Source organism: Eublepharis macularius, chromosome 12 (assembly GCF_028583425.1).
Source record: "Eublepharis macularius isolate TG4126 chromosome 12, MPM_Emac_v1.0, whole genome shotgun sequence".
Lineage (NCBI taxonomy): Eukaryota > Metazoa > Chordata > Lepidosauria > Squamata > Eublepharidae > Eublepharis > Eublepharis macularius.
In genome coordinates this window covers 31,806,765-31,830,269 of record NC_072801.1, presented here as the reverse complement: position 1 = coordinate 31,830,269, position 23,505 = coordinate 31,806,765, and the positions used below count along the sequence as shown (strand labels likewise).

General features: G+C 46.1%; 1 protein-coding gene across 1 annotated transcript; it reads right to left on the bottom strand.

Annotated features, from left to right (window-relative positions):
* Positions 1-9,236: 9,236 nt before the first annotated feature.
* VPS25 (vacuolar protein sorting 25 homolog) lies at positions 9,237-20,310 on the bottom strand. Its single transcript, XM_054995663.1, has 6 exons — positions 20,000-20,310; positions 16,820-16,965; positions 15,504-15,557; positions 14,611-14,699; positions 13,867-13,942; positions 9,237-9,778 (listed from the first exon to the last, which is right to left on the bottom strand). The coding sequence occupies exons 1-6, from the start codon at positions 20,047-20,049 to the stop codon at positions 9,666-9,668; spliced, it is 528 nt and encodes a 175-aa protein (XP_054851638.1). The 5' UTR covers positions 20,050-20,310; the 3' UTR covers positions 9,237-9,665.
* Between the last annotated feature and the right edge of the window lie 3,195 nt (positions 20,311-23,505).

Sequence of the window (23,505 nt, the reverse complement as noted above, 5' to 3'; positions counted from 1 at the left end):
TCTTGTCTGAATTCAGGTTGAGTTTGTTTCTTTTATCCATTTGACCACAGCTGTCAGGCAGTGGTTTAGGATCTCTACTGCATCACCAGGGGATTTAGATAGCAAAATGTAGAGCTGTGTATTGACAGCATCTAATTCTATAACTAAGAATGATCTTTCCTAAAGGCTTTAAACAGAGGTTGAATAACGTGGGGATAAGATTGTGCCTTGTGGAACCCCGCAAGACAATTCCTGTATTGAGGACAGCTGCTTACTCACAGTAACCCTTTGTGTCCATTTCATGAGGAATGATTTAAACCAGTCCAACACTCATTCCTTGACACCTTCTTCTGCCTACAAATGCCTCAACAGGATGGCATGATCTACTGTATCAAAGGCTGCAGACAGATTGAGGAGGAGTAACAAGGAAGCACAGCCTTTGTCTATATTCAGATGGATTTTATCAACTAAAACCATCAGAACTGTGTCCGGCCCATAGCCTGGCCTAAAATCAGACTGAAAGGGTCCAGAACACAAGAGTTATCTAAGAAGAACTCAAGCTGGGCAACTACTGCTTTCTCAATCAACTTGCCCAGAAAGGGAAGATTAGAGACTGGGTGATAATTGGCCACATCATTTCTGTCTACGGAATTTTTTTAAGTAGTGGGCAGATGACCCACCTCTTTGGCTGAGGGAAGGTGCCTTGGGTTAGTGAGTGATTTATGATAGACATCAAGAGCTCTTTTATGTGGTCCTCACAAGATTTCATCAGCTAAGATGTGCAAGAATCCAGGACACAAGCAGTGGCCTTCACAGATGCCAGGATCGTGTCAATATCTATTGCTGTGACTGAATCAAAATGGTTCAGACTCAGACCAGATGGCATATTAAGCATTTCCACCACCTCACCTCTATTATAGCTGGTATCCAGATCAGAGTGCATTTGTGCTATTTTATCAGCAAAAAATTCTGCAAAAGTATCACAGTTAATTGTCTGTTCTTGAGCCGGTAAAGGTTCAGATTTAGGAGTCAAAAGATAAGATACTTTAAACAATTGGGATGGTCATGAACTAGCTGATGCAACGGTTGCAGAGAAGTAATATTTCTTTGCTGCTATCACTGCTGTTTCATACATCTTCCAATGGGCTCCATAGCACTCTCTATCAGATTCAGTGTGGTTTTTCTGCCAGTATCTTTCTAGACATCTTCCAGCCCTCTTTAGATCACCCAACTCCACAGCAAGCTGTGGGGCTGGCTTCTGTTGCAAGGATGGGAGAGATCAAGGAAGTATAATCTCGTCGATGACTTCAAGGAGCTTCATGTTCCAAGCTTCCACTACAGCCTCAACAGACCATGTGTTTGGAATTCTAAAAACTCCCAAACCATTTTGAAATCCAGAAGGATCCCTGAGCCTCTATGTGTGGACCATTTTAATGGTCCTGCCTTTTTGTGGGGCATTGGGACAATATTTCCCCTTGTTTTGAGTAGGTAATGGTCAGACCACGGTTCACGCCAAATCTCCAGTCCTGATAGAACACCTTCCCTCAAAGGCTCAGTGCAGAAGATTAAGTTAAAATTTACTAAAAAGACACATAAAGAAAGCCAATTTGTAAGACAACAGCAAAAGCAACAGCGTCTAACAAAGGTCCAGGGAACTTTCCCGCCCAGAAAGTCAAAGCATTCTAAGAAGCCTTCTAAAACTTCTAAGAAGTTTTTAATACATCTGCATTGCAAATTAATTGAATACTGGAACTTCTAGGAAGAAATTATTTTTGCCTCAGATGTCCCACTGTATGCTGAAAAACAGAGGCAGCCGAGACTAAAGAAAGCACCCCGAAACTTTGATTAGGGAAACTCTTGGGACTAATGGCAATTTGGGCTCCAGAAGTGAATTCTGATTCACTTTTTTGTTTGATGGAAGTTCTATTCTGGCTTTTAAATTTAGTTCACTTCCTACTTTCCTATGCCCCTTATAGAGAAATGATATGCCCTTTTCTCCATAAGCAATGGATTAGTCCAAAAATTTTGTCACACACACACATGCCATCTTTCAAGTGCAGGAGGGCCTGGCATCTCCCTTTGCTAGTGACACGCAGGTGGGGCTGCTTGGGAGGCAGCGCAATCTCCTCGAAAACCAGCTCATGACTGCCAAGCTCTGGGGCTGCTTGGGTCTGTTCCAGACCAGCATTGAGCCTTCTGCACTGGGAACTCCCCGGCCTACGCCCAGTTCCTGCTGCCTGTCCAATGCACAATACGCAGCTGCACCCACAACGGATTGGGCCTGAGGGCTCAACTGCAGCCACATGGAGAACAGCCCAGGCACACACACCCCCTCCAAAGAGGGTGTGCATCTTTCTGATAACAGCAGTTATCTCTCCACCTCCTCCTTGCAGCGTAATCAACTTCCACACCTGCAGCTCTGACCTCAGGGAACATCAAGCACCCTATTGGGCTGCAGAGGAAAACGGAGAGAGGCAAAAGGGTCTTTTCCAGAGGGCTGCCAGGCCCCTTGCCAAAGCACCCAGCCCCCCCCATCAAAAGGGCTTTCATTGCTCTGTTGGGGGGGGGGCATGCAACAGGCAGCAGGGACCACACCTGCTTCCTTGGCAACAGTTTTGCAAGCACACACATACACATACACCTTTGAAGGTTTTTTTAAAAAAGGGTAAACCTGAAAAATGAAAACAGGAATAATATGCACGCAAACACATTCATTTACTTATTTACTTCGTTCATGTCTTTCTCCCCAATGGGAGTGTAATGCAGTTAATATCCTTTTCCTCCTCTTCTTTTTATCCTCATAACAGCCCTGTGAGGTGGGTTCTGCTGAGACTGCAGGGTTGCGAACCTCCAGGTGGAGCTTGGAGGTCTCCTGGCATTACCACTGCTCTCCAGACCACACAAATCAATTCCCCCGGAGAAAATTGCTGCTTTGGAGGGTGAACTGTGTGGCATTATAGCCTACTGAGCTCCAGCCCCTCCACCCTCTCCAGGTTCCACCCCCAAAATCTCCAGGTATTTCCCAACCTGAAGCTGACAACCCTAGCTGACAGTGTGTGACTGGCCAAGGTCACCAAGAGCGGAACTACAAGTGACAAAAGGCGCAGGTTGGACACTTGTCAGCTTCCCTCAAGTTTTGATGGGAAATGTAGGCAGCTTGGCGGAATGTTGGACAAGTGACAGTTGAAAAGTCCATTGGACAGCAGTCAGAGAGCCAAGCTGCAAGACTAGGATGCCTACATTTCCCATCAAAACTTGAGGGAAGCTGACAAGTGTCCAACCTGTGCCTTTTGTCACTTGTAGTTCCGCTCTATGTGAGCCTCCATAGCAGAGCCGGGATTCAGACCTGGTTCTACCAGATTCACGTTCAACACTCCAACCACTACAACATTCTAACTTCCTGGATAAAGCTGCTGTAGCACAGCAGCAAAGTGCCTGGGCTGCAAATCAACACTCTGCTGGCTTCACTCCCATTAATGCCATGAGTTCAGCAGGTGGCCTTGGGTAAGCCACTCCTCTCAGCCCCAGCTCCCCAGCTGTATTGTGGGGATAATAACTCTGACTTTGTTCACCACTCCGAGAGCAGTTATTACTTTAGGAAGAAAGAGGTTAAATAGACTATTGATAATGGTCACCTGCCCTTCCCATATATAAATGCATCGCACCACCATTCCTCAAGTGCTGTAACACTGACAAACATCTGTGCTTCAGGAAATGCTTTGCTGCTGCTGCTGACCAGAAGGGAACTTTGCAGGCTGTGGCAAGGGAGTCAAAGGTATAGCAAGAGCAGAAGGGAGGGGGTGTCCGAAGACTAACTCTCATGTTGAACTGAACAGACAGCACATCTTTGGCCATGCTCTGTATGGAAGATTCAGCAGAAGGATGTCATTCAAAAACAATAGTATAAACTGGCCATAAACCTAACAGAAGCAGCCAATATATATTTTTTTTGGTAAAACATTGGAAACTACTAAACAAGGATGGTTTTACAAATCCTGGGGGAATGTTAACCTTAGTCAAATTAACCACGTATCAAATGCTAAAAGCAAGGCATTCAAATGGCGTGAAACGTCAACCCCCTCCATGTTCACACATATCCCGTCAGTTGTCTGACTTAATTCAAGATGAAAATTTGCTTGCAGAGGCTGCTGGAACATTTGGTAGTAGTACATTTTAGACTATATATTAATGCTTTGTATTTTCCACATTGGATTTAATAAACAAGAAATGAAAATAAAGTCCCAAAGCAGGCACCTTCCAACAGAAGATGGAAGGGGGTCCAGTTTTGATGGGTGCCTAGCTGCAGGAGCAGCAGGGGGAGGGCTGATCTGGCACTAGCCCACAGCCCCTTCCTTATCTCATCACCCATCAGCCATTTCCTCCCAAGACAGGCTGTTTAATTAAGAGCAAGGGCAGAGGGAGGGGGGTGATGCTGGCAGGAATGCAAGGCCCAGAGGCAGGGCAATGGAAAGGCAGGCGCAGAGGCACCTTGAGTGCAGGTTAAAGATTTACTGCCCAAGGTCAATGGGACAGGAAGGGGAAGGAGACCCACTGCTGGAGTAGAAGGCCAAGACGACACACCCCACAGAGGTGCCCACGGCTGGGGGACTTATGGGGAGAGCAGAGTGCAACCAAGGCAGAGCTCACAAGAACACTTTCAGGACTGGGGCTCACATGCAAGATTACACAGAAAAGGGTGTGCTTCAGAGCATGTCCAGAGCACTGGTCTTTACTGAATGGAAAATTTACTCTTATGCAAATAACTTTTGAGCTCAGGAAACAAGGCATGTAAATATCTTGTGCAAATAAAGTAAGTTTTTTCCAATTATACCAGGAGCAATAATTGGGTCCTCTGCAAATGACCTCTAGAAACATGGAATTCAATGTCGTTTTTAGCACAAAAGGGTTTGTAGTGTATGTACACAACGTGTTTCAGTGTCAGGGAAGATACTGACGAGAAAATGGTAAGCTGTGCTCAGGGAAGTGGGCAAGGCCTGGGGTGGTGTGAAACCTGAGTAAGTGCCTAGTTTGAGACACTGAAAACTACAACAACCACCCACCCCCCACCCCAATGCAACAGGTTGCAAGTTGCCTGTCCATTGGGCATCCTGGCTGGCCAGTGGCTGAACTGTTGCATTGTCATTGTGAGGCATTCCCAAACATTCTCCCTTTTCAGGGGTGGACAGTTATCAGCAACAGAAAGGTGAAAATCCTTTCACACACAAAGACTCAGGGACAGACAGGGCTGTGTGAGCACATGTCTGCATGCAGGTAGGGGAGGAAAGGCAAAAGTACTGAATTGCCAAGGAACCAGAAGAAAAATGTCCTGCCCTGGTAAGAGAGGCTTAGTGTGAGGGAACGGGCACCTGAAGCTTGTCATGGCACGGAGATCAGTAACATCACCAGGCATTTGCTGCAGATCAAACTGACAGCAAGAGGGGGCAGAAGAAAAGTTGGCAACCCTCGGAAACACTGAACTGGGGAGGAGAAGGGCCAGAGTTGAGGAAACAAAGGATGAAATGGGAGTGGAGGTGGGCAGGGGGAAAGCTTCAAAGCAGTCCCAGAAATAGTGGGAGCCTGAGCCAGGAGCTTAGACAGGCTGTGTGACCAAAAAAGTACAGCGCGGAGACTGTCCTCATGATCTCAACCAACCCGCCACAAACAATTCATCTGCAAGTTTCTAGTGAACAATAAGGCCTGCACAGAGTAGCAGCACAGCAAACTAGACAGGAGGTGGAGGGTGGAGACGCAGCCGAGCCATAAGCAGTGCCTCACCAGGCTGGCATAATATGGGTGGAGATGGCGTGCGCGGTTCCTCAAAGGGAAGCACAGCAGAAGCAGCTTACCACAAGGCATACTCTAGCTCCCCTTGCTGGTCACAGCGTGGCCATTCTAACAAAACCACCAAACTCTCGGAAGCGCCATCAACTCTGTCCTTGACCTACAACTTCAAATTAGTTTGAAATCAGTTTAATGGCTTCAGCTTTCCTATGGAAAAACTAAACATTGTGAGAAACTGTAGTTCAGATGCTTAAGAGAGCTAGTTTCCAAGTTTTACTTTGAACTGTGAATGTGTAAAAAAGATTAAAAGTTCATTTAAAGGCACAGTAAAGCGGCCTGTTACATTCCTCCCCAAGTCAGAAGTGAATTGAACATTCTCCCTCATTCCCCCAAATGCAAGATAACCCTTGGAGATGCTTCCCTTTGTCCAATGTTCTTGGTAATAGGCAAATGGTAGTGTGTGTGTGTGGGGGGGGGTGCATAGCAATAAAATGGAGTAAGAGGTGTCCCTATGCATTTGTGTCTTCGTGCCAATGTATACAAAGCCTGGTGCGGAGCATTGGTGGTTAGTGCCCCAGAGGCTCTGACAGCTGGGCAGGCAGAAGAAGTACCATTAATGAGAACACTGACTGGAGCTGCTACGTGATACATTCCTGCTGATCTTCACCCATTCCTCCTGCCCAAAGATCCAGGAGTTAGCCGTGTTCGTTCGTAATAGCAAAATAGTAGAGTCCAGTAGCACCTTTAAGACTAACCAACTTTATTGTAGCATAAGCTTTTGAAGAACCACAGCTCTCTTCATCAGATGCATCTGACAAAGGGAGCTGTGGTTCTCAAAAGCTTACGCTACAATAAAGTTGGTTAGTCTTAAAGGTGCTACTGGACTCTACGATTTTCCTTCTGCCCAGCAACCTGTAGAAAAATGTCCTGTTCTTTTAACAGAGGCTTGATGTGTGGAATCCTTTTCGTGGTACAGAAGCAAAGAACATCCCATTAAACCTCTATTAAGGGGGCAGGACATTTTTTCCAGGTTGTTGGCAACTCAACTGATACCGCTTGTATTTCCAGCTTTTTTCGCTTCCCTGTTTGCCTTTCCTTTTCAGGCCACTCAAATGTTTCTTGGGCTGCTCCAGTGTCTTTGAGCAGCATGATACTTCAAAATTAAGCAGGCAACGTTTTTCCCAGGAAAAGCATCTTCTGTTACATTTTTGCATCCAGGTGACACAGAAGTAGCCCAATGTTGGAGTGGGGGGGGGGGAGAGAGAACTGGCAACCTTAGATGATAGCATCAGAGAATCCTCAGCAGAGAGGTCAAGAAATTGTTCTACTGGTTCCGAACCCCAAATGATCAATTCCTTCAGGGAAGCAAAAGCAGTCCCAGGGGGTGTAGAAAGCAGTGCTTGCTACCCTATTGCAAGTCAACTGGTTCCTAACATGGCAGCTACACCCAGCAGCATCTTTACGTGCCACTGAGCAAAGCAAAGAAATAAAATGGTTGGGAAATTCTATCTCACTCTTGGCTGCTGATCAGAGGAGATTAGAACGACTTGGCCAATAATTCAATCACTAAAGGAAGAATAAAGTTAGTCAATTGGAAGGATCAACCCCTTTCCTAGGAGTAGGAGAAAAAAGGCTGCAAGTGAGCACCAACCCTGAGTCCAGCTCTGAAAGTGAGGCAAAGTGGCCAGAAAAAATGCAAAGGAGACACACACACACGGATGAAGCTCAGCCACCACCCTTGTAGTACAGAGGTTAAGGCAGAGACCAAGATCAACCCCTGGCTCTCTCCAGGGTGCCAATTCACCTCTGAATGGTCTATTCCAAATGGCCATCCTGCTGTGCTAAGTCCTTCTGTGATCCAGCCAGATCCAATTCACCTCAGGAATGCTCAGCTTCCTTGTGGTAGGAGGAGAGAAAGATTCAGCTCCTTTGGCCGAGAAGAAGTACCAGCACGAACCACGTCTCTTCTCCCGCTCCACTTGGAAAGGGCGGACAGGATGGGGTTCCTCAAGGACTCACAGAAAGGGCACCATGCCCAAGCCTCAGGTTTGGGAGTCTTCCCTGGATGACAGAACACAGGCCAATCAGGACCACAGTTGGGTTACTCCTGGCTGGAGTTTTCCATCCCAATGTAGGTCCTTAAGTCACAAGCAGGGCCCTGGCAGCAGAGCCTGGGCTGTCTGCTGCTGCTCGTGACTTACTTCCCCACTGGACTTGAGTGGCAGCACAAGCTCCAGGGCTGCCCCCAGGAACACCAAGGGAATGGGAATTGTATTTACAGCACCACATTCCAATGCCCAGCTCCCATCCTCAGACAGCTGCCTCTTAGCATCATGTGGATGGCAACAGCTCAGTTCTGGGCTTTCTTGTGGTAGGTTCAGCCTTCTGGCATAGACTCCTGGTAACGGGAGCAGAGGAATCCTTCACTCGCTGCATTCACAGGAAGGAATGTGAAACCAAGGGTTAGGGTTCAGCCTACTTAGAATGGGGCAGGCCTCCCTGAAGGAGTGTGCTTGCAACTTGAGGAGTGGTTTTAGACCCGTATCAGTAGATGAAGACCTAAACCACACCTGCAGTTTGTAGCACTTCTAATCAGCTGCAGACCTTCTGACAGATCTACAACAATCCAGGCCACTAGAACCTCCAGGTTAGATTACTGTAATGGCCTCCATGCAGGGCCATTGGAAACAGTTCTGAAATTTCAAGTGTTGACTACAGATAACTATTTTGCTAAGCATCTTAGCTGTGATCTTCATTTCTCCCTCCCTCACACCAGCTTGGTATTTTGTTTTGTGACTTTTGCCGGGTTCTGGTGGATATACATTACCTTTCCTGCTCTGCCACGGGGCTAACCTTGCCCTAATTTGACTTCCCCTCCCTTGAACAGGAAAAAAAACCCTCTTTAGTACACTTGTGAAGCAAAGCCCTGCCTTTTGCAGAATTGCCAGCAAGTTTTCAAGGTTACTGTTTAGCTGCAATCAGCAGGAGATGGACCACGTGCATGTGTGTCTATAAATACTAAGCCAAAACAAACAAACAAAAAAGACGAGGCCCTCAAGACTGCAAGAGCTCTGCCAGGTGCCCGAGTGTCTTCTTCTGTCAATAACTCTGAGATCCTAGAGAGCTGCTACCAGTCAGAGCAGACAATACTATCATTGATAGACTCAGTATGAGGCAGCTTCATATGTCTGTATAGGAACAGTGATTAAACGTCTGAGGAAAGTCTTCTCTTTGGGCAAACCTCAGAACTTTGGAAGCTGCTACTGAGGAGTCAGCCTGGCTTCAGACTGCATGCTCTTTTCTAGGGATCAGTGCAATGGCCACCTGCAGACTAGGCACAGTTTCTTCTTTCTGAAGGAAGGGAAGTGCCAAGCTCCTCAAATAGGAAACTAAAGGCCACCTTTTTGGTAAGAAGGTGAAGAGGAGCCATCAAGACCTGAAGTACCCCTGAGGACAGAATCAGGCACACAAGACTATTCTGTAAAGAACCACTTGGTTTAATTCTGCCCTAAGTGCCCACCACCTCTTCCTGCTGGGGGTGGCACACTTGACAGCCTCCTGCCCCACTGTATTTTGGATCCCAAGACAGCAGGATCTGGGGTGTGCCCTGCACACAGAAGCTCAAAGCCAAAGAGCCTACATTTGCTTCCTTTCTGTTGGGCCCAGGGGGTCCTCAGAGATCTATACAGAGTGCCTTGAACACAACAATTCCTTTGAGGGGCAGAAGCAGCAGAGAAAAACTACGAAGAGAAAGTCAGCCACTGAAGAGGTGGAGAACGCCGAGCCGACAGGACGACGTGTGTGTCATTCCAGCCTTTGATGCAAGGAAACTGAAGCATACAGATGCCCTTCTGCCAAGAAAGTTAGGGTGCCCATCAGACCCGAAGGCTAGAGCAGGATCGCCGTTAAAAGAACTTGACTCCCCGCCCATCGTCCAGGGTGATGATTTCAGCCTTGTGTTCCTGCTGCAGAGCCTGCAGAGCCCGGAGTAGCAGGGATTCTTCTAACCCGTGGAACTCTGAGGAAAGGACAAGACAGATGGTCAAGGGAAATCACCCTCACCCAAGGGAAAAATAGCTCTCCAGGACAGTAAATGCACGGAAACAGCAGACTACATGGGAGGCAAGGCGCCCGGTTGTGCAGGGAGGAGGTGATTCTATCACTCAGATTCTGCAGGTGACAAACACGACAGCATATTGCAGTTTTCTGCACTTACCTTGTGTACACACTGAATACAATGCATGAAGTAGAATTCTACATCCTGAAAACCTCAGCTTTCATTTTTGAAATAAGGCAAGTCCCTGGCCCTTAAGGTAGTCAAGACAGGCTTTTGCAAATGTGTGGGCAATGCCCAGGTAGAGAAGAGGGAACCCAGAAGAATTTCAAGGTATCAAAAGGATCAAGTTTTAAATATATATAAATTTAATTTAATACAAATTGCATACTTGCAAAGATTACAGAAGTGATTTTGTCTTAGCACAACTTTGAGGCTACCACTGCAGGATTTTTGGTTGTGTGTACACACAGAAGGCTCAGCTATAGGTCTCTCCCATCACAGGGTCACTACCTGAAATGAAGATGGTCCCAAAACTACTGTGCTCTGTAACGCAGAGGCTCAGCAACTATCCATGTCTTCTGCTAAGGCTCCTCTTTGCCCTGCTGAGTTATATGCCAGGCTCTACAGAGCTGCCAACTTGAAGCGAGAAAGAGATGATCTTTTGATTTTCCCTTCATACTGATCACTTTTATCTTTGCTGAAGTTTCCTAAGTCATTCTTCTGTTATTTAAGCTGTCCAAGAACAAATGACCAAGCGAGGCTGAAGCTATTTTCCCCTCTCAGTTTACTCAACATTGCTTATTGCAAAGTGTTCTGCACTGAATTAACAAGCTCAGCCCTTCAATCTTAAAGAAGTCAAGGTAAGGCACAGAACCTACACCTCAACTGCAAGAGACGGAGAGGTAACGCTCCAGTTAGTGCAAAAAAAAAAAAAAAAGACAATTTATTCTGGGAAGTCTCAACTCAGTAAAAAGCCCAACACATTTCCAGAACATTGTTGTATTTTTTTGCTTTCAGGAAAGCACTCTCAAGATTCTTTCTTAAGAAAGATCTCATTCCCACCCTCAAAGAAATGAATCCAGTTTCCAGTCTATCATTATTTTATCTTGGGGAATTAATTCACATTAAGAATTCTCCCCCTTTTAGATGGATAAAAGACGGGCATGCCTAAATAGCTGGGCAATTAGCAGCTGTTGAGAATCCTTGCTCTTGAGCTGCGATGGCTACCCAAAAGCAGTCTGGGACAGCCAGCCAGATAGAACTGCCTGAGGAACAGTAAGCCTAGAAAATCACTTTTGCCTTTAAAAATAATTATATTTTTCCTTAATCGGCTTAAAATTAACTCTCAGGTGAGGGGGGGGCGGTTGGGAAAGAGCTTTAATTACACCACACACCAGCATCATGCCCACTGGACTCCAGTCAACGGACTTGGAGAATCTCTTTCACCGAGCACTTTGATATACACGCAAAATGCATTTTTGGCCATATTGTATCACCTCCCTCCCTCCCACTTTACAATATCTATATATGATGCGAGAGTGAGAATTGGTAGATGCTTCTGGATTCCTTGTGACTATACACACTACTCTTGACATAATTTATCGTGACCTTGCTTATAGTGGTAAATATTTTACATTCTTTTTGTTAAATTTGTTTTGGATTTTTGGAACTAATACATTTTTGTATAGATCTTAGATATCTGAACTATAGAAAAATTAGCATCTACTTTAATGTGTCTTTGGTAGTCCTGTTCTACTCACTCCAATGAGTATATATATTAGAGATGGGCACGAAATGAACCACGGAACAAAATTCCAGACGGAGCAGCTGGTTCGTAGGCAAAGAAACGCGCATTCTGTGGGATTGCGTTTTTACAAAACAAACAACTTTTTCCTACCATTCCGTGGCCGGTTCAGGAAGCCAGATACTTTGGCACCATTCAATACATTACCCAGGCAATGGTGGTCAGTCATTTGGTTGCTCCCAATCTGAGGCCTCCACACTTGATTGGCAGCTGTCCCTGCCAACTAGAGAGCTCCCATTCTGGCCCATCCAGCCAGGAAAAGGAGGGAGGGTTAGAATCTCTAAGGCAACTGAGAAGATGGGCCTTCAGTAGCCATGGTAACACCAATCTCTTCCTCTCAAACCTTGTTCGGTAGGTCTTTCTGCCAACCAGAGTGCTCCTGTTTTGCTCAATTTGGGCATTTTATATAAAAAGGGAAAGCTCTATGCCTTGTGGTTTCAGTTTCAGCTGAGAGGGAGAGGGAGAACAGGGCTTGCTGGAACTTGGCTTTTGAAAGAGATTGGGATCTTTGGCTTGCACTTCTTGCTGGAAAAGGGACTGAAAAGCCTCTTTTCTCTTGCCTTTTCTTACTGGAGAGGTGTTTGGGAAAGGGTGCTTTCTTCCTCTCCCCCACCCCCCAGCCTAGTCTTAGGCCTTTGAGTTGAACTGGGGTCTTGCTTGACTTGATGGCTCCAATTCTATTGAATGGGACTTCTTGGGGGCATCAGCTTTGGGGCTCTATAACTCAGAGATCTGTATTGCAATCTTCACCAAACTTGGAGGGTGGCTGGAGGAGAGCCTGCTGAAAACTCCCTGCGGGTTTGGGCTCTCTGAGCATGAAGGGGGGGCATTCTGGGCTCCTGCAAACCGGGTCAAGTTTCACAGAGTTCACGGTTCATGAAACTGGACGAACCTCGAATCTCGTGGTTTGTTCCCCCCCCCCCGGTATGTATGTATGTATGTATGTATGTATATGTGTGTAGTATACACACACACACACACACAGGGGAGAAAAAATATATATATATACACACACACATATATACACACTATACTATATACTATACTATATATATACTATATATATATATATACACTATACTATACTATATAGTATATACTATACTATATATATAGTAATTAGTTTAATCACACAGGTTTAATTTTTAGAATTTTATTAAAGATTTTGGTATTTATTTGTTTTGGCAGAGGGGAGGGGTGGCATTGGTTATGCCACGTCTATGTATAAGGTTCCCCCCCACACACACACTTTTTTGGTTACTCAGTTTAGGGGGGGGTGAAGTTTCTTCCCCCTCCTTTCTTTTTTCTTCATCCCTAGGACCTAAAAATCCACTTCTACCCATGGAGGTTTCACTGAGCAAACAGGGGTAATGGCTATTGATCACCTGCCCCTCCATGAATAGTGGCATAAATATCTATCATGTTTTCCCCCAACTGAAGTCATATTTTTAAACTAGAGCCCCAGCCAATGCTGTTACCTTTGCCAGCAAGGAAAAGTGTACTTTAAATAGTTCAGTGGGGAGAAGCCCTTTGTTCTTAATCACACCAAGACTGAGGCCTAGCAATGAAGAGAAAGCCAGGGACTACTGCTGCGCTCTTTACAGGAGGATCCCTGACCATCTCCCATTCAGGCACAGACTGGGGCAAGCCCCACTTCACTCTCAGATTCCTCTGCACTGTCCTTTTTTGGCTTTGAAAGGGACTCTGGCTGCCATTTAAGCTCTGCCTCTCAGGCTGAAGGACTCTCCAGCAAAGCAGCCAAGAGGAGGCACCAGGGAAGAAAGCAGTTCCAACAAGCCTGGACTGAGAAGTTGCTTTCTAGGATGAAAGATCAGCTCCAATGTGAAAGGCACAAGAATCAACTGGCACCCTTCCTAAAAATGGATGAATCAAACGCTTTGCTGCTGTCACTTTACTCAGTTCTTACTTAAATATTGGGACAATGCAGACTTAGCAGTTTATAATGAAGCTGCTTAAGAGTGTCAAAATGAGCACAGCAACTTCCTGAAGAAAGGCAGGACCGTCGCTTTTCTCAGACTGGTCCCAGGTTATCTAGGCTACTGCACTAGTGTCAGATAAAGTTATGGGAGGAACTGTATGAAATCACAAGCTAACAAGTGTGCTGAAAAACAAAGATACTTGATAAGGCAAATACCCCAGGGATAGCAATCTTCATTATGTGTCCATTTCAATTATATAACTGGAAAAAGGCAGAACCAGCAAACAAAAGCACTTCGTTCACTACCTTCATCCTCTGTATCATCGCCATTGGACAGCTCATACAATGTGAAAACTGAGTTGGTCAGCCCATTCTTTGAGACCTGGGAACAAGAGAGCGAGGGAGGGAAAAGAAATACAAGGTTCTTCTTGGAGCTGATATTTAAAAAATTAGTGAAGATAGCATAGGACATTTTCTAAGTAACAACCCACCTATCCCCTCCGATGGGAACTTCTCTCACAAGTCAAAAAGTCAGCAAAAGCATTCCTCAAGATTCCTCACGGGCAGCCTGCTTGATTGTTATGCTCAGGCCTTGGGGATTTGCATGCCTGTATCACACAAGCACAGAACTTCATAACAATACCCCCAAGAACCTTAGTTTCTTCTGAAAAATAACATCAGCTTCCTAGCCATTATGATGTGGAGATCAGACTAAAGTATGTGGGCGATGCCTGAGGAAAGGAGGCTGGCCAATAGCTTCCAGAAGCAGAATTAGTTGTGCATCACAAGCTAATACATAGAGAGTGTTTATTTATTGACTTTATACCCTACCTTTCTCCCCAATGGGGACCCACAGTGGCTCACATCACTCTCTCCTCCTTCATTTTATCCTCACTACAATCCTGTGAGGTAGATTCAGCTGAGAGGGCGTGACGGGCTCAAGGTCACCCAGTGAGCTGCCATGGCAGAGCAGGGATTTGAGCCGGGGTCTTCCAGATCCTAGTCCAACACTCTAACCACTACCTTAAGTATACACAGCTCTGCACTTACCCACTGGTAGATGAGCTTTCCCCATTCTTCCAGCCGTCTCCACAAGACCAAGAAGCTGGATTTATTCTTGTCAAGCCACTCAAGGTTCCCTGCAGTTAAGCATAAACTGCATTAGGCAACAAGACTGTTGAGTCACACGTATCACACATCAAATGATTTGTCATGGTTAGGGCTGAATCTCCATGCCAGCAGTTTGGCTTGCTTCTTAGAAAATATATGTATGCACACAGACCCACAGAGGCTGTGATTCTTATCACACTTACCTGTAAGCAAATCCCACCAAAATCCATGAGAGGATCGTTTCTAAACAAATCATTTTAGGATTAGGCAGTCTATCACCTCAAGTATGGGTGATCTTTCAAGCCACCAGAAAATGCGGCTCGTTGAGTATCTTTTATTGCAGAAATCTGCATTTAGTCCATAGAATGCTCCTTGCTAATAGAAATGCTACTTGCTAATAGAATATCTACAAACAACTAGAATGTGCCCTTGAAACCAATGTCTGCTACACCGTAACTATTTTGGGGAAAGGGTGACCTCAACATCTCAGGGCTGGAGCAGAATGAGCCCTGCTTTGGAGCACTCCCACCTCCTCATGCACACTGTGATTTGGGCTCCAAGTGGGTGACAGGAGGCTCATTCACATGACCACACACCACTAAGTGCCATTTCAAAGCCACACCATCCTTTCTTGTATGATCAGTGCCAGCCTTGTTTTCTTTATTGCCACTAATGATAAACAGAAAGCAGAAAAAGCCTCAGAGGCACAAATTCCACCTGATTTCTCATCTCTCCTCTCAAGTATAAGAGACACTGACAGGTATGTCAAAGGAAGAGCTGGTTTGAATGGTGGCTACCAAGACATTCCAAAACCAGCACAAACCAGCACCCACCTTTTTTTCTGAGCTCCTCTAACACAACAAGGATGGATTCCAAAGGTAGTTTTCCTGTTTCACAGTTAAGGAAAACAGTTGCTGGACACAGAGCAATGAATAATAATTGGTTCAGAGAAGGGCAGAAATTAACACAAAATGGGATCAACATTCGTAGCTTTTGGTCTCAGAATTCAAAACTCTACTGCAGCATTCGAATCACCCCCCTCCTCCAAAAAAGACAGGCACTTAATATTCCTGATCTTCCTATCAGAGGAATGTTTTCATTTGACTGGAAGGGACTAAAAGAATCTCTACGCTACTCTGCCACCTGAAAGACAGGACCATTCTCAATGCTGCGACATGATGTTTGTTGACCCTCCGGAGCAACTGGTCGGCCACTGTGTGAAACAGGATGCTGTAGTAGAGGGATCCCACTGGTCTCATCCAGTGGGGTGGTTCTTACATTCTTATGGCCATGCACAGTTCTCTCGGGGCCACCAGGGTCCCCTGAAAAAGATTATCCCATAAACTGAGGGAAGTTTCTTTGCACAGCAAATATGTGTACCTTACTCAGGCAATCATCAGGGCCATCTTGCAGGGAAAAGAAACTCAGCCTGATTCTCCCCTGAACCTACAGTGAGAAATCTCTGTCCTCCCAAAATGCAGAGTAGTCTAAGATGAAATAAAATCCACAACCAACACAGAACAAAGCCGAATAAAGATAAAAACCACTGCGAGAAGGGGGGGGGCGGTATCTAGCAAGTGGACTTCAAAATTTTTGTATTATACTTTTTAATCAGACCAAGTAACTTGGCATGGCAGGAAAGCCATGAGAGTGGCTTCAAGAAGTCATGTTTCAAGGGCAACTCAGCAGTGCACTGCAATGTGCTGCTGACCCCATCTGACCAAGAGCAGGTGCCACCCAATTAATAGGGCACCCAGTCTCACTGGGCAGTCCTCTGCAGTGATACTGACAGAGTGATAAATCTCTTCCCCCACTGTCCAATTTTGGAGGAAAGACTGGGCCTCTGGTTAAAGCTTCAAAGACCTGACCGGAACGCTTGGACTGCTCTGGATCAAGACCAGGGCAGAGCTGGTGATCCAGAAAAGGCAGGAGTTGTAAAAGACAGTTTTGTTCTGTGCCTGGCAGCTCTTCTCCATGCTGTACTTGACCAAGACAGGGACACATCCGGCCAGCAATGCCTGCTCTGGGTCCTGCTGCCAGATGGTATTATCTTCCATAACAGCAGCCGCTCCTCCGCCGTGCCCTGAAGGAATCACCGAAGTCTCATCTGCTCAGCCGGGTAAGACAAACCCCGACTAACAAAGGATACGCTGCAGTTTCCGGTTGTTGAACAAGGGGCTCTCCTGGGCCTCTGGGACAGTCATGGTGTAGAGCTTGTTGAGGCGGCAGTAGGACAGCACCAAAGAGCACCAAGCAGCCAGCTGCTTCTGCCTTGTGTCCACATTGGGCTGTAACCTGAACAAAATCACAGGGACAGATCAACACAACCCTGCCTTGAGCAATCATTGTCAGAGCTGTCAATAACTCACATTCAGTGATGGCCAACGTGAGACAGGACAGGACCTCAAAAAACTGTTGTGTTTCTTTCATGATATCTTATGGATGAAGTCCACCTAAACTAATCTGACATCTTTTTAAATACCTCCAAAAGTGAAGTTTCCACAATCTCCTAGCAAAACAAACTATTTCAGTGCTCCACCAGCCTTCTCCCGCAAAAAAAAATAAATCTTCCTTATTCTACCTAAATGTTCTGTCCACAGGTCTCCTTGTGTTTTCCACAATACTAAGGAGAAGCAACCTGAAAAGTGTTACAAGATCTTCTGCTCTTCCAATTAAAAATGTACAATTTCTAACACTGTTCCCCATATGAATGCTCTCCGCAGTTTAGTCAATTGCTGCTGTTTTCACATTCCTTGTGTCAGAAATCCACACCTCCTTCATCAGGGGTGAGCAGTCTTTCCAGCTAAGCATCTTAGGGTCAGAAGCCACTACTGGAAGTTATGTCATTGCCCCAACTTGGCCCACAAATTCTGGAATGAAGAAACCAGGAAAATTTCTCCCCTGACATAATCCAGCTGGTAAATATGCTTCCCAACATGAAATGGGAGAGTATTTCAAAAGCCTCAGTGTCATGCACTGCCTTTGGTTCCCCTCCCTGAGCCTAGCAAAGACATCCACTGTGGTCAGCTGCCTCCATTTTGCTGTCCAGCTCCCTCATGCTTGAAAACGAAATGAGATACAATCCGCAACCACTTCCCCACATAGTGCCATTCATGTGCCCCACCCATTGTTCTCTTATGCTCACTCTGAAACCTTTCCTCTTCCCATGAACTCCACTGACATCCACAGAGGCTTTTGTCGTGCCAAATCTGCCCGCCCCATCCCCAACCCTACTTTTCCAGTGCTGACATGTCTTTGCTACCATCCTTTGCATTTCCTTGTTTGTGCGCCGTACTGGCCACCTTTCCACTTTCCTATCTGACGGCAAAACTCGGGTTGCCTGCTTTCTCTCCCACAACTTTCCTACTTTGCTCCTTAGTGACTTTAGCAGTTGAACTGGTAACCTTGCTGATGCAGCTTCCATGTCCCTCACTCTTCCCTCCTTTGGTTTGTGACTTTCAGATGACTCCCTTGCCATGCTCTTGACTCCGTGTTCCCTAAGGGCTGTTCTGGTTTGGACCTCTCAACCATGCAAACACCTCTTCCCAACCATCACTGTCTCACTTTGAGCACAGCACATTTTCTGCCTCTCTATAACCTGCAATTGACTAACACAGGTGTTTTCTCAGAAGCAGTCCTCCACTTCTCCCTTCCCAATAACTTTTACCCATTCATGAGACTCTACAATTGCTAATCATTGTTCAGTATTTAGCTCCACTCATATCAAGCTGCTCACCCCAATCTACTCTCTCCTTCCTCTGTGTGTGTTTTGATCTTCTGAAGGCACCCGGAAGAAATGTAGGCTGGCTTTGCTAACTTTAAATTTATGCTCTGCCAACTGACACTTTTACTCCACCTTGATCCATGTTCATTTTAACAAACCCTGATGTTCTGCTGAAGCCTGACCATCTATCACCTTACTCCTCATTTCCTTCTTCAATAAGTGAAGTGACCTGCTGCAAACTCCCATCCTCCTTGGCTCCCACTCTCATTTCCCTCCACCCTTCCCAATCTTCATAAAATGACCACTCTGCTACCTGCATCCAATCACATGTTCTTGATCCTACTCCTTACCCCTCCATGCACACACCTTACACTCACACCCTCAACAGTCTATCCCTCTCTTCTGGCTTCTTTCCTCCTGTGTTCCAAGCATGTATTCAGTCTTTTCTCAGTGTTGACCACCACATAAGCCATCCTCTTCCATTCCATATCCTCAGCTAAAACTTGATTCACCCTCTGGTCATTGTCTCTCCAACATATGCCATCCTCTCAGTGCCATGGAAAACTTCCCTGCCCCAATTATTCATCACTTTTAGTGCTCATACCATATGACCAATTCCTTCACTGGTTCTCCTATGACTAAAAAATACCCCCAAAATCTTGTTGGTCTTTTAGGCGCCACTGGATTTCAGTTTCATTGTTCTCCTAACCTGCAAACTATTTGCCTTTACAACCCAGTTTACTTCATCTTAAGCTCTAGTTGCTAAACACATTGCTTCCTTCTGCTTTTCCAACTCACCCACCCGGCCTCTTGCTCTCTATCATTCTCCCCTATGAATGAAACAATCTTCTTATACGGTATCTGTGGTGTTACTTTGTTCCTTTCCTTCCAGCTCCTACTCAAAACTCTGCTAGCTTTCAGCTCACCCACCTCCTTCATCCCTAATCAACTCTGAATTATGCACAACTGCATTGTCACATTCTTGCCTTTCCCTCCACGCCCTCTGTGTCAGACTGCAATCTCCCAGGGTAGCCGGGGGCCTGTCTAAATTCCACACGCTTCTGGCACTGTATTAACAACAGTGACACAGACGCAAATTATCCACGTGAACAGATCTTACCTCAGTCCTGTTCACAAGTTACAGTTGGCTTTTTAAGAAAATGCACTGATTCAATCTTATGTCACGCTCAACGCATGTACAGCTGAACGTATACCAATCTCGCCTTTACCCAGGTACAAATTCCTGGTTTTAATTGCAAAGGAAATGCACGTTGGCTGTTTCTTACAAAGATATATACGAACAAGCAGGACATACTTGCATTCACCGTAACGTGTGAACAGGTCTGTCGAGAATTTCCGTCCGCGCCAAAGGCCGCAGAAAAACGCCCTGTGCCAACCATCAGTGGCAGGGCAGTAGCCAGCCCCCACCCCTGTTGCAACATCGGGCCTGGGGGTGGCCTGCAGAGACAGGCGGGCCCGCGGGCGCCTCTCAAGAGAAGAGGGCAGGCAAATGGGACACCTGAAGCGGCCGGCCAGTGAAGGGACCTGCGCAGCGGGCCTCGGGATGGGGAGGGCGGCTTCTCAAGAGCCCCCACCGCGACTCACGTGAAGAAGGGCGGGAAGCTGTACTGCCAAGGCCACTCGAAGCTCATCATCCCCTCCGCCGCCGCCGGACGGAACTTCCGCCCCTGCCTATCCGTTTCCGGTCCCCGTAAACGTCGACCGCATCACTCCCGGTATCCCCGTGGGAAGGTTCCGAGGCCGCTCCTACGTTCGACGCATCCTGGCCCCTCTCATGCGCCCGCCGCCATCCAGCAGCATCCTCGGAACGCAGAAATGGACGGCGGCTCTGCTCTCAGCTCACTTTAGCGACCAGTTAGATTTCTCGGCATTCGTTACCCTGGCTGGCGAATCAGAACCGGAAGTTCCGTTGTCAGCCCGGCACTTCCGCCTTCGGCAGTTCGTAGTTCTTTCGCCGTTCCTGTGTACCCATGGGAAATGTAGTCCTGTAGCATGGCTGGGAATACAGCTGTTCCCTTCCATCCCAAGTTTCTGTTCTTTCTAGATCGACTAGGATGTGTGATTTTTAGAACAACAATTTAGCCGGTTGTGCCACCAGTGGACGTGCACAGGTGGTTCACAGATGCTGCCGTAAAAGTCTTGCCGACTCCAGACTGGGAAATCCCTGGAGATTTAGGGGTGAAGCCTGGGGAGAATGAGGTTTGAGGAGGAGAGAGACCTGAGAGGGGGATAATGCCAGGGCTTTTTTTCTGGGAAAAGAGGTGGTGGAAATCAGTGGTGGAACTCAGGACGGCACAATGAGGTCACTTTGGGTCAGCTGGAACAAGGGAGGAGTTTTTTAAAGTTTAAATAGCCTTTGGTGAAAATGGTCACATGGCTGGTGGCCCCACCCCCTGATCTCCAGACAGAGAGGAGTTTAGATTGTCCTCCATGTTGTTCCTGTGTAGAGGGGAATCTAAACTCCCTTCTGTCTGGAGATCAGGGGGTGGGGCCACCAGCCATGTGACCATTTTCAAGAGGTGCCAGAACTCCGTTTCACGGTGTTCCCGCCAAAAAAAACCCCTGGGTAATGCTATTTATTTATTATGTATTATATTAGAATTTTAGTCCAGCCTCCCTGCCAGGTGGGCTCAGGGCGGAATACAACATTTCAAATTACACCTCCAAAGCAGATCTCCAGGCAGGTGTGTGCTGTTTGGCTTTTGGCTGCTACAATGTGGAGGGTGGTGTAGGGGAGCCTGGCAGTAGGAAAATGTTAGCAAAGGTTTAACAGACTGGTGCACAGTTCTTTTGTTTTCGTTTCCCACTGACTGCTACATCCACAGTTCTTTTGTTTTCGTTTCCCACTGACTGCTGAGTTGTTCTTTGTTGGTATACACTATTTATGGTCCTCCTCAAGGCAGATTACACAGTGTAAGTCAATACAACCAACAGCTGGGGCATTCAGTAAACATTACAACAGGGTACAGATTGCAGAAATTTGAAAACAAGTGGAAATCTGATACAGAGCTAAAACAATGCTAAAACAAAACTAACAATTTACAGCACAGCCTGTGTAGAAATGCCATCCTGAAAAATTCAGTTTTGCATAGTCTATGGATAATGGGCACTCTCCTGACCACTTTCAGGCCATTCCATAAGGTACGGGACACCACAGAGAATGTGCCTGTGCAAGAAGCTGTTGATTTTGCCCATTTGCATGCTGTTATCTGCAGGAGACCCTGTTCAGATGAGCGAAGCTGCCATGGGGGACCGTGGGGGAGAGGGTGTCCTGTAGATATGAGGAACAAGGCCATGAAAGGTTTTGTATGTAATAGCTAAACCTTGAATTGAGCCTAGTAAGTAATGCAGCGAATGCAGAATAGGAGTAATACGCTTGCTTCAGTTAGCTCCGGATAACAATTGAGCTGTGGTTCTTTGAACCAACTGGGGTCTCTGAGTTGACTTTGAGGGGAGACCTATGTAGAATGCATTAGAGTACTCAATGTTACCATGGCATGGATTCAAGTGGCCAGATTGGCCATGTCAAGGTAGGGAGCCATCTTCTGGGCTAGACTGAATGGGAAGAAGGCACATTTAGCAACTGTGTTAGCTTTCTTTTTTAGCAGTAGCTCTGGATCCAGTATAACTCCTAGGCTCTTAACTGAGTCTGCCAGAGTCAACTGAAACCCATCAAAAGTGGGGAGCACAATGGCTTTCAGCATCTTTGCCTTCCCAACCAGCATCACTTCCATCTTGTCTGGGTTCAGTTTCAATTTGTTCCGTTTCAACCATTTGACCACAGCTATCAGGCAATGACTCAAAACCTCTTCTGCATCACCAGGGGATTTTGGTAGAAAAATACAGAGCTGGATGTCATCTGCATATTGATGTCCAAATCCAAAGCTACCAATAATTTCTCCTAAAAGCATTACATAGAGATTGAATAACATGGGGGATAAAATTGCACCCTGTGGAATCCTGCAAAATAATTCCCACGCTGAAGATAGCTGATCTCCAACACAGTTCTTAAAGTAGTGGGTGAATGACTGCCTCTTTGAGTGATTAAGGTAAGGTGCCTTGAATTAGTGACTGATTTATGATAGAGGGCTCATTTAGGTGATCTTTACATGATTTTATAATAACAACATTCAATTTATATACTGCACTTCAGACCAACTTAATGCCACGCTCAGAGCGGTTTACAAAGTATGTTGTTATTATCCCCATAACAATCACCCTGTGAGGTGGGTGGAGCTGAGAAAGCAGTGACTGACCCAAGGTCACCCAGCTGTCTTCAAGTGGAGGAGTGGGGAAATCAAACCTGGCTCCCCAGATTAGAGTCCTGCCACTCTTAACCACTACACCCAACTGGCTCCAAGATGGGCAAGAATCCAGTGCACAAGTAGTGGCCTTCACAGATGCCAGGATCGTGTCAATAGCCATCACTGTAATTGAGTCAAAGTGGTCCATAAGTAGAGCAGACAGTATATTAAGCCATTCTTCCACCTCGCCTTTATTACTGCTGGCATCTAGATCACAGCATATTTGTGCTATTTTGTCAGCAAACTTTGCAAAGCGTTCACAGCTAATTGTCTGTCTGTTACTTAAATAAATAGAATGTCTTTTAAAATGACCATCACTGTGAGTTTATTTGGGGGTGCAGTGATTTTAAAATATGCTCAATATTATGGTCGGATTTATGAATAAATAATTAGGAACCTGGAACCAACTTCATCTTCCTGGGAAGCTGAAACATTTACTAGTCCTGAGACTGTCAGAACCGTTGCCTCCTTGCTGTAAATGCAACTTTCCTGTGGCTGGACTTCAAAGCAAGCCCCTCCCAAAGACCTGCCAAAGATATTGGCTAATTGTTCCATTTGGATAATTTCTCCCCTCTCTTGTCCTGTTCTTTCCAAAAGAGTTCCTGTGTTGTGATGTTTTCGGCTTGATATGCGACAGACAGCAGTACAGTTGCTTATGTTTATAGGACAAGCCATAATTACTGGCTCAGGAAGCATACCAGTTTTTGTCAAAACAAAACTGGAGCCCTATAGTAGTATCTACATTTCCACAACCAGGATATAAGTTCCTGTGCCGGCAGGCTGGAG

Bases quoted from the DNA above. Each gene is read 5' to 3' on its own strand.
- VPS25 (XM_054995663.1), bottom strand. From the start codon at position 20,049: ATGATGAGCTTCGAGTGGCCTTGGCAGTACAGCTTCCCGCCCTTCTTC. The intron at 16,966-19,999 runs GTGAGTCGCGGT...GATTTTGTTCAG, and splicing joins AGCTTCCCGCCCTTCTTCAC to GTTACAGCCCAATGTGGACA. The intron at 9,779-13,866 runs GTAGTGAACGAA...TCCTTTCCTCAG, and splicing joins CGATGATACAGAGGATGAAG to AGTTCCACGGGTTAGAAGAA.